Source organism: Chanodichthys erythropterus, chromosome 5 (assembly GCF_024489055.1).
Source record: "Chanodichthys erythropterus isolate Z2021 chromosome 5, ASM2448905v1, whole genome shotgun sequence".
Lineage (NCBI taxonomy): Eukaryota > Metazoa > Chordata > Actinopteri > Cypriniformes > Xenocyprididae > Chanodichthys > Chanodichthys erythropterus.
In genome coordinates this window covers 2,381,566-2,393,568 of record NC_090225.1, presented here as the reverse complement: position 1 = coordinate 2,393,568, position 12,003 = coordinate 2,381,566, and the positions used below count along the sequence as shown (strand labels likewise).

The 12,003-nt window shown below is 33.6% G+C and overlaps 1 protein-coding gene across 6 annotated transcripts in view; it reads left to right on the top strand.

The window, feature by feature from the left end:
* Positions 1-11,680, top strand: part of disc1 (DISC1 scaffold protein) — a 75,107-nt gene extending 63,427 nt beyond the window's left edge. For 2 of the 6 annotated variants that reach the window (XM_067385637.1, XM_067385640.1), the window contains exons 12-14: positions 1,264-1,308; positions 7,045-7,162; positions 10,420-11,680. In XM_067385637.1, coding sequence (XP_067241738.1) covers positions 1,264-1,308; positions 7,045-7,162; positions 10,420-10,592 — 336 coding nt within the window. In that variant the 3' untranslated portion in view covers positions 10,593-11,680. Of the gene's footprint in view, positions 1-1,263; positions 1,309-3,995; positions 4,033-7,044; positions 9,394-10,419 lie in introns of those variants that run through there. The other 4 variants (XR_010895182.1, XM_067385642.1, XM_067385639.1 and 1 more) reach the window with 4 other exon arrangements.
* The last annotated feature ends 323 nt before the right edge of the window (positions 11,681-12,003 follow it).

The following is a 12,003-nucleotide window of genomic DNA, read 5'->3' as shown; positions in this document are numbered from 1 at the left end:
TGTATAATTATTATTATTTATTGGACTATTATCTATTTGACACTCTTGCAAATAAATAATATTCAATAATAATATAATTAAATTAAATATAATGTAATGTAATCCAATATTAATAAGTATTATTATTAAATATTGTAAAATATTTAAATAAATAACATAATTAAATATTTAGGACTATTATTTTGGACTGTTATCTATTGGACATTCTTGCAATTATAAATTTACTATTGTAAATAATATTTAATGATAATGTAAATAAATATAATGTAATAGTAATAATGATAATGATAATGGTAGTAGTAGTAGTAATAATAATAATAATAATAATAAAGTATTATTAAATATTTTAAAAAATTTAAATTACACATAAATTAAATATTATTTTTATTATTATTATTATTATTATTATTTATTGGACATTCTTGCAAATGAATATATATATATATATATATATATATATATATATATATATATATATATATATATATATATATATATATATATATATATATATAATGAGTAATAATAAAAATCACAATTACAACTACATGTACTATTATTTATTGTAAAGTATTTAAATATTACTTATTAAATATTTATTGTTGTTATTAATATTATTATTTACTAATAATAATATAAAAATAGTATAAATAGTATAAATATGTATCATTATTATTTACTATAATTTACCATTTTCATTATTTTTGTATTTGTACAAACTTTTATATCTGTATATTTAAATGCTTGATTTTGTTAGTGCTGTGTTGCATGCTATTATATAGCACTGCTATATATTTCTTTGGCAATATACCGTTGACTTTTTGGACAAGCTAAATATGATTTTAATCCAAGTCAGAATCTAATAAAAGAGGTGGTCTGTGCCCGGCTATGGGCACTTTAATATTGCTCCCTGCCGACAGGAGATGATAATTAATATTGTGTCATTTAAATCCAAATCTATCAGAAATGAAGCTGTAATCTGTTTTACTGGGGTCGCCTCCCATCAGCTCGAGTTGAACTAATATATCTGCCACTGAGAGCTAATTATTGTCTGCTTTAGAACACAACTCCTGAATGCAATCATTACCCACACAGATGGGCCGAACCCATTCAATTATTTTCCTTCTTGTCAGCCATAATGACGAGTTATTGCACACTTCCCGTAATGTCAGTGCGCTGAGTGCTTTTTAATAATAGATGAGGTTTATTGTTTTGTTTTAATCTTCTGCTAAAGTGAATCATTCGTCCTCCTGTCTCTTGCAGAAATTAGAGGAGTTTCTCTTCTGTTTGGAGGACGCGTCCCCTGAGGTGAGTGAAAGACTTCAGTGTGTTGAAGACACAATGTTGTCATATTGCTTCAGAATATTACTTTATAAGTACTGTGGGCTTTTTATGGTACATTTAGTCGTTTTTCCACCTTCACAAGCACATTTTTTAATCACTTTTGATCTGAACTGAATTTGATCTGATCTGAATTTGAACTCTGATCTGATGCACTGAAATGAAAATTCTGGGCCGAAACTGAAATTGAACATTCAGGATACACTTGGCTGAAAACCAAAACTGAAAATTATACGCAATTCTGACTTTATATCACTCAACTCTGACTTTATATCACGCAATTCTGACTTAATATCTCACAATTCTGACTTTATATCACGCAATTCTGACTTAATATCTCACAATTCTGACTTTATATCACTCAATTCTGACTTAATATCACTCAATTCTGACTTAATATCACTCAATTCTGACTTAATATCACTCAATTCTGACTTAATATCACTCAATTCTGTCTTTATATCACACAATTCTGACTTTATATCACTCAACTCTGACTTAGTATCACACAATTCTGACTTTATATCACTCAACTCTGACTTTATATCACGCAATTCTGACTTTATATCACACAATTCTGACTTTATATCACTCAATTCTGACTTAATATCACTCAACTCTGACTTTATATCACGCAATTCTGACTTAATATCTCACAATTCTGACTTTATATCACGCAATTCTGACTTAATATCTCACAATTCTGACTTTATATCACTCAACTCTGACTTTATATTACGCAATTCTGACTTAATATCACTCAATTCTGACTTAATATCACTCAATTCTGACTTAATATCACTCAATTCTGACTTAATATCACTCAATTCTGTCTTTATATCACACAATTCTGACTTTATATCACTCAACTCTGACTTAGTATCACACAATTCTGACTTTATATCACTCAATTCTGACTTAGTATCACTCAATTCTGACTTTATATCACTCAACTCTGACTTTATATCACGCAATTCTGACTTTATATCACACAATTCTGACTTTATATCACTCAATTCTGACTTAATATCACACAATTCTGACTTTATATCACACAATTCTGACTTTATATCACTCAACTCTGACTTTATATCACACAATTCTGACTTTATATCACTCAACTCTGACTTTATATCACACAATTCTGACTTAGTATCACACAATTCTGACTTTATATCACTCAACTCTGACTTTATATCACACAATTCTGACTTTATATCACTCAACTCTGACTTTATATCACTCAATTCTGACTTTATATCACACAATTCTGACTTTATATCACACAATTCTGACTTTATATCACTCAACTCTGACTTTATATCACTCAACTCTGACTTTATATCACTCAATTCTGACTTTATATCACTCAACTCTGACTTTATATCACTCAACTCTGACTTTATATCACTCAACTCTGACTTTATATCACTCAATTCTGACTTTATATCACACAATTCTGACTTTATATCACTCAACTCTGACTTTATATCACTCAACTCTGACTTTATATCACTCAATTCTGACTTTATATCACTCAACTCTGACTTTATATCACTCAACTCTGACTTTATATCACTCAACTCTGACTTAGTATCACACAATTCTGACTTTATATCACTCAACTCTGACTTAGTATCACTCAATTCTGACTTTATATCACTCAACTCTGACTTTATATCACGCAATTCTGACTTTATATCACACAATTCTGACTTTATATCACTCAATTCTGACTTAATATCACACAATTCTGACTTTATATCACACAATTCTGACTTTATATCACTCAACTCTGACTTTATATCACACAATTCTGACTTTATATCACTCAACTCTGACTTTATATCACACAATTCTGACTTAGTATCACACAATTCTGACTTTATATCACTCAACTCTGACTTTATATCACACAATTCTGACTTTATATCACTCAACTCTGACTTTATATCACTCAATTCTGACTTTATATCACACAATTCTGACTTTATATCACACAATTCTGACTTTATATCACTCAACTCTGACTTTATATCACTCAACTCTGACTTTATATCACTCAACTCTGACTTTATATCACTCAATTCTGACTTTATATCACTCAATTCTGACTTTATATCACTCAATTCTGACTTTATATCACACAATTCTGACTTTATATCACTCAACTCTGACTTTATATCACTCAACTCTGACTTTATATCACTCAATTCTGACTTTATATCACTCAACTCTGACTTTATATCACACAATTCTGACTTAGTATCACACAATTCTGACTTTATATCACTCAACTCTGACTTTATATCACTCAATTCTGACTTAATATCACTCAATTCTGACTTTATATCTCACAATTCTGACTTAATATCACTCAATTCTGACTTTATATCTCACAATTCTGTCTTTATATCACTCAATTCTGACTTAATATCACTCAATTCTGACTTTATATCACGCAATTCTGACTTTATATCTCGCAATTCTTTGACTTTATTTGAACACAAAAGAAGATATTTTAAAGAATGTCGGACAGTTAACGGCACCCATTGACTTCCATAGTATTTTTTTTCCTACTATGGAAGTCATTGGGTGCCATCAACTGTCTGGTTACCAACATTGTTCAGAATATCTTCTTTTGTGTTCAACAGAAGAAAGAAGCTCATAGAGGTTTGGAACAACTTGAGGGTGAGTAAATGAAGATAAAATTGTCATTTTTGGGTGAACTATCCCTTTAAGCTTCTACTGTCAGCGTTAAATAGGCTGCACATCTCTTGGTAAGTAGGAATAGTGCGTCAGAATTATATTGATCTTACCTTCGTGAAGGATTTCTGGAATAATATGCCTCCCATTATTATCACAAAGGTGCAATTTCTGCAGTCTATATGCAGTTGAGTGTGTCCCTGTCCTTTTAGACACAATAAAGAGATTGTGGTGACCTTTAAAAACATACGCCCTGCGTGATTTCCATTAGGTCTCAATAACTGTATCGCAGAGACTCGCGCAGAGCGTTTTCTGTGGCTGTTGTTGTTGAATTTGTCCCCAGAGACTCCAGCCTCATTCAGAAGTGTTTTAATTCGCCCACAGTGTGATGTTAGCGTCTATAAAAGGTGTTTCATTAGCTGGTGTGGGGGGTCTAAGAATAGACTACAGACCTCATTAGAGCCGACACGAGGCCGTTCCTGAGAGAGATGGGCAGACGTGAGTCAGTCGACCACCTTAAGATGCTCTCTGACTCTGAGCGCAGGAGAAAAACTGTGAATCATGGTTTGATGGAATTGGGACGGAGCCGGCCGTGTGGACCTGTCCCAGTTACCTGCCTCGTGCTAAACTGTTGGGTGAAGTCATTAGAGCGTCACGGAGGTACAGGCTGTCAGTTCAGGATGCTTATGAGGGGAACTGGGGAAGAGGAGCTGACAGCCACGGACCTCACAGTCGCTGGCGGTTTTAACGTGATCATTTATGCCTCACTGGTTTAAGATTTGCAAATAGAAATTATGGATAGTTTGACTATTTTTCATGACTGACCCAGTTAGTGCATGTTTTTCTCAAAGAGATGCTTGTAAAGGATCATCTGGAAAGTGTCTTTTTTATCCCTCATTTATGTTTACAAAACACAAATCCTTTATTTTAGTATTATCGATTTATCTTTTGAGGTCTTTATTAATATACTGAACAAGGTTGTTATTGTTAACTAAAACTATTAAAACATTTCTGTTAATTGAAATAAAGATGAAATAAAATAGAATATAAATATTAGTTGAAAAAACTTAATTAACTGATATAAACGTATGTTGAATTGCTAGATAAAGTCAGAATTACAAGACATAAAGTCAGAATTACAAGATATAAAGTCTGAATTGAGATATATAAAGTCAGAATTGCAAGATATATAAAGTCTGAATTGAGAGATATAAAGTCAGAATTGCAAGATATAAAGTCAGAATTACAAAATATAAAGTCAGAATTAAGATATATAATGTCAGAATAGCAAGATATAAAGTCTGAATTTAGATATATAAAGTCAGAATTGTGAGATATAAAGTCTGAATTTAGATATATAAATTCAGAATTGCAAGATATAAAGTCAGAATTAAGATATATAATGTCAGAATAGCAAGATATAAAGTCTGAATTTAGATATATAAAGTCAGAATTGTGAGATATAAAGTCTGAATTTAGATATATAAAGTCAGAATTGCAAGATATATAAAGTCTGAATTGAGAGATATAAAGTCAGAATTACAAAATATAAAGTCAGAATTAAGATATATAATGTCAGAATAGCAAGATATAAAGTCTGAATTTAGATATATAAAGTCAGAATTGTGAGATATAAAGTCTGAATTTAGATATATAAATTCAGAATTGCAAGATATAAAGTCAGAATTACAAGATATAAAGTCTGAACTAAGAGACATAAAGTCAGAATTGCAAGATATATAAAGTCTGAATTGAGAGATATAAAGTCAGAATTACAAAATATAAAGTCAGAATTAAGATATATAATGTCAGAATAGCAAGATATAAAGTCTGAATTTAGATATATAAAGTCAGAATTGTGAGATATAAAGTCTGAATTTAGATATATAAATTCAGAATTGCAAGATATAAAGTCAGAATTGAGATATATAGTCAGAATTGAGATATATAAACTCAGAATTGCAAGATATAAAGTCAGAATTACAAGATATAAAGTCTGAATTGAGATATATAAAGTCAGAATTGCAAGATATAAAGTCTGAACTAAGAGATATAAAGTCAGAATTGCAAGATATAAAGTCAGAATTACAAAATATAAAGTCAGAATTAAGTTATATAATGTCAGAATAGCAAGATATAAAGTCTGAATTTAGATATATAAAGTCAGAATTTAGATATATAAAGTCAGAATTGAGATATATAAAGTCAGAATTGAGATATATAAAGTCAGAATAGCAAGATATAAAGTCAGAATTGAGATATATAAAGTCAGAATTTAGATATATAAAGTCAGAATTGCCTTTTTTATTTTTTTTTTATTTAGTGGCGGAAACAAGCTTCCATGGTTTTATTATTTCTATTTAGCTTTATTTTTATTTCAGTTTTAGTAATTTTAGTCCTTAAGCTTTTCATATAATATTGATGTAATATTTTATTTCAGCTCTATTTCAGTTAACAAAAACAATTTCTTACAGTTTTAGTTAACAATAACAACGATACAAATAATTTCTGAAATTTACATTGGTGAATCGATGTTTGCGCTTTGTTTCCAAATTTGCTTCCACAAATCCTCTGTATTTGAAACAAACCTGCTTTTTCTACACCCTCAAAACAGGTCATATATTTATTAAAAAAAAAAAAAAAAATCAACTAAAGTTTAAGCTCCATCAGAGCTTTATAACCAAACCAAAAAGATTTACACAAACATGTAAAATCATAACTGTTACGAAAACATCTGCTGAATGTCGTTTTAATTTCTTCCATCCATATATTTTCGTGACATACTGCATATGAGCAAATGCTGTAAAAATGACATTTTTCAGATGAAAATGCACACATTTAATAGACATATCTGTGGTGCCATATCTGTGTTAGCAACCATTACCAGCATATTAGTGCCACACTTGACCAGCTGAAGATGTGAGTGTGTGAGCAGCAGTGTGAGTTTTGCAGGTTTAATGATCTCCTGCTGATTGTGGGTGTGTTTTTGTGTCACAGGATCTGTGCGGAGAGACGGCGGAGCTGACCGAGCGCTGCGAACTCATCAGTAACCGACTACATTACCTGGAAGACCATCTTCAGACCGCCATAGACAACCATGACAAGGACCTCACTCATATCCTTACAAAGCTTTGTGTGTGTGCATGTATAGTTCATTAGTTGATCACTAAGTGATCAGATGCACAGATTCCACCTTGCAGACAATAACATTAGGCAATCCCATAATCCAGTGAGGGAGTAACTCAAACCATATGAGACTTCCAGATAACAACCACCCAAAAAATACTAGCAACACCCTAGCAACCACCCAGAATAATCTAGCAGCTACACATAATTCCATAGCAAGCACCTAAAACATCTTAGTAATGCCCAAAGAACCAGCTAGAACAATGCCCTAGCAACCACCCAGAACACCTTAGCAATGCCTTAGCAACCACCCAGAACACTCTAACAACTACCCAGAACACCTTGCCATAGCAACCACCCAGAACACCTTAGCAATGCCTTAGCAACCACCCAGAACACTCTAACAACTACCCAGAACACCTTAGCAATGCCCTAGCAACTACCCAGAACACTCTAGAAATGCCTTAGCAACCACCCAGAACACCTTAGCAATGCCCTAGTAACTACCCAGAACACTCTAACAACTACCCAGAACACCTTGCCATAGCAACCACCCTGAACACTCTAGAAATACCTTAGCAGCCACCCAGGATACCCCAGCAACACTCTAGGAACCACTCAGTACACCCTAGCAATGTATTAGCAACCACCCAGAACAACTTAGCAATGTCCTAGCAACTACCCAGAACACTCTAACAACTACCCAGAACACCTTGCCATAGCAACCACCCTAAACAATCTGGCAACGCCCTAGCAACCATACAGAACAGCCTGACAACACCTTAGAAACCACCAGAACCCTCTAGCAACCATCAAAGAGCATCATAGTGGTGACATTTTCATGTCCAAACGCCTGTCTTGAGAAAAGCGAGTTTTCGTCTGTTATTCAGAGCTCATTACGGATGCGTCTCTGATGGAAGTCCTTGTGGGTTTCTTCAGGTCACTCTTATTGGTTGTCAGACTGGAATGAAATGATCTGTGCGCTCCATTCTCATGTTCTCAGTTGGGCCTAATAAAAATCCACGACTGGAGAGGACATGACTCATCAGCGCTTCATCATTCACTTACAGCCACAGGAACACGTCTCATACGCTCATTAGAGCCCTTAATGTGACACAGCCGCCGCTTTAACCCTCCAAAAGAGCTCCTTCATGGAAAACCGTCTCGTTTGACAGCACTTGATGCTCTCTTCCGGACAGGAATTAAGGATAAGCCTGAACGCATCACTGGCCATTTCTTTTTTCTTTTTAAGAGATACTGAATATGAGGGACAAGAAAAGGAACTGCTTTTAGTTATTAGAGAAATTCAGAGCTCAGCAAAGGCTGAAAGGAAGCGACAGACAGAGAAAAGGGAAATGGAGAGAGACTAGTCCGCCCGTCACTCGCAAGTGAGATTAAAGCCGTCAGATGAAGGGAAGGGTTATAACATAGTGTGCTGTCATCGCTCTGACATCTTCATATTTCTGCCCACCTGTGTCGAGTGGATCCATGTTTTCGCATTCACTGAGAGGAGACGATGTAGATGAGACTGATTTGATCTTGCTCTGCTTCATTCTTTGTTTCTTTATAGCAGTACTTTAGGATCAAGGTTTCACATTAGACGTCAATAAGCACTAAGTTAAGTTATTTTATGCTAAATGTATAGTAAGAACACATAAAGCTTGTTTGATTGCTCTGGTTAAGCAGACAGATGAGCAAATAAACATAAGTTTGTGCCTGAGGAACTTCATTAGATCCGTCCCTTCAGCCGGAGGGAGATCTTACCGATCCTCTTTCATAATTCATGAAGCGCTCTTTAACGGCTGGTTAATTATGAATGGGGACAATCTGGGGCCATTTGGAGAGCAAAACGTGCCCGTCAGGCCCCATCTGCCACAAGAGGCTTCTCTTTGATTCGCCACTTATACCGGACACTCGGCCCCACTCCGACGAGTTAAACAATCCAGCGCTGATGAGGGTCTCTCCCCGTTCTCATAAAACCTGCATGAATTATTTAGGTGAGATTGCTTGAACTGAATGGGTCCGTCAGGAGATGAACTGAGCCTTTGAATTATGAATTGGCGTTGTTGGGGTGGGGACGACTGTCGTGATCATGTAATTGTGATATCTGTATCAGGCCAAACATAATGAAAGTTTTGTGGTTAGTGTAACAGGAGAATGTTGTGAACTGAGTCTTAAATTAGCCACACCTATTAATGGTCGGTAAAATAATTTTAAAAAATAACTTTTAATAAAAATATTGCGATAATGCATGGTGTGTGTATATATATAATATATATATATATATATATATATATAATATATACACCATGCATTATCGCAATGCATGGTGATTATTCACACATATATATGTGTGTGTGTGAATAATCACATCTAACATAAAAGTTTGTGTTTATATAATATATGTGTTATTTAAATGGTGATTAAATTATATAAAGAAAATGATCAAAGAACGCTCCCTTTACAATCACTGGAGCTGTCAATCAAACAGAATGAGTTTATCAGTGTCTGAGTTCTGGACTCGCACCAAAACTCCCGTTTTATTCAACAAATCTCTTATTTACATGGCATTTGCACTGTTAGTTATGATGAAAGCATGTGTTAGTGTGCAGAAATTGAGTTGCAATGACGAGATCACTGCTTTCATGAGCTCAACAACATGTCTGTGATCGACTACAATGTTCATCACTGCAACCTTTCATGCCACGATCTAAATATAATGCAACACTTTTCATCATTAATTAACTTTGAGAGCTGTAATAGTAAAAACGTGCTAAAAGTTTTCAAGAGAGTAATTCTTAGCTATTTCTTTGGTAAAGATGTCAGCCAATCACAGCAGTGGGCGTTTACACGGAAGTCTCACAGCAGACACGCCCCTTAAAACAGAGCGTTCAAATATAATCAGCGTAGGAAAAATACCTTTTATGTCTAAATTAAGACCATTTTTGATGTAAAAAGCATACTAACATTATAAGTGCATCCCAGGAAACATTATAAAACAATAAAAAATGCAGTTCATGACCCCTTTAAGGAAAGTAACCGTTAGATTGCAAAGTAAGAAAGTAATTACAGTATTTTACACCTCATGATCATATTCTGATCATCCTGGATAACGTATGCAGCCTCCAAAATGAGACGCAGCCAGTGTTAATTTAGGATTCTGATTTGTGATTTTGTGATTATATATTGTATATCTTGAATATATTTTGTGGATTTGTTCACGTCTTCTTTAACTCTAATGCCCACTGTCCTTAGAGAAAGAGGTTCAAGAAGTGAAGGCAGCTCTTCAAAACATGCTGTCACAGCTGAAGGAGGATGAGGAGGAGGATGAAGATAAGTATTGTGATATAAAAGAAGAGCAGGTTGAAGATGAAGACCTAGAAGAGGAGCATTACTTCAGTGACAGCTGGGAAATCTGAACAGACTCATGAATTATATTTATATTGTGTTCTAGTGTCTCTGGTTTGTGTTTTATGATGCCTGTGAAAGTGTTTTCCATACTATCATCTTGCACTGAGCTCTAGCACTTAAAGGGAATAGATCATCTAAAAATAAAAATAGATGGATTTACTCGCCCTCATGTCATTTCTAAATCCCGTCCACTTTCATGACATTTCCATTTCCATCTCATTCAAGTGAGAAAATAATTTGGAATGACGTGGGTGAGTAAATGTCAACAATTTTTCTTTTTTTAGGACCACTAACCATGTGAATCGTGTTTCCACAGTTGCCTTAAAGTACTAAATGTAACTCTTGTCAGTGTTGCCAACCACTGTTTTATTTTTATTGTAATCCGTTAGTGTTTAGTTATTTAACATGCTCTGTTTCCTTGCTTCTACATCACATTGCTGAGGATTTTTTGTAAGGCCTGATTTCAGAGCTTCCAGTTATTTTAGTATATTTAAAAAGCATGGCATCCTATTTATTTATTTATTTAAATTGCTTTGATATATCATTATTATTTTAAAAACCCCATATACATGAACATCTGTTCTGAGACCAATTTTTTTTTTTTTTTTTTTTTTTTTTTTTTTACATATAAAGTCCTACAGACACCAAAAGCCAAAATCAAAAAGGGCAAAATGGAAACGTCCCTGTCTGTTCAGTCTGTGAGCTCAGGATTGAGTTTAAATGTAGCTTCCTCAACTCATTTCCGCCGTACGATTGAACTCTGTTTTGGGTTCATGACAGAAGTATGTGGTGCTGGTGAAGTGTGGAGCTTCACGTCTGTGTTTCAGCCCTGCTGATATTCTGTGTGAATTACACGTTTGTTTTTATCATCTCTTTATTTGAAACACAAATAGGTGCTTTTTAAAATCTTAATATTTTTTTTACTCAATTTCTTAGTTTTTTTTAAAACAAAGCACTTTTCATAGCTGTTTTTGTTATTGTTACCTGTGGATTTTTACCTGTAATGAAAATGTGTTTGTTTGTACTAATCACCTGAATGTATGTTTGCATATCCATCACCATATTATATTTTGTTTTTAAATACATTATAATACTCCCTGCAAAAATGTTTTTTGTATTTTTTTAAAGACATTCACCTTCCATTTGTGTAATATGATGGGTTTCTGACTTAAAAATTGTTTACAGACTATATATATGGATATATTCCTATAATACTCAAATGTTATGTCATATATCATTTCAAATGTACTTTTTGTGTGATAGCTGTTGGCAATGTATTTAAAGGGGACATATCATGAAAGTTTTTCCGTGTTTAAGTGCTATAATCAGGTCCCTGGTGCATCTACCAACCCAGAAAATGTGAAAAAGGACAAACCAGTAACTTTGTTTTGGCAAGAAAGCAGGAACGTTATGTATAGT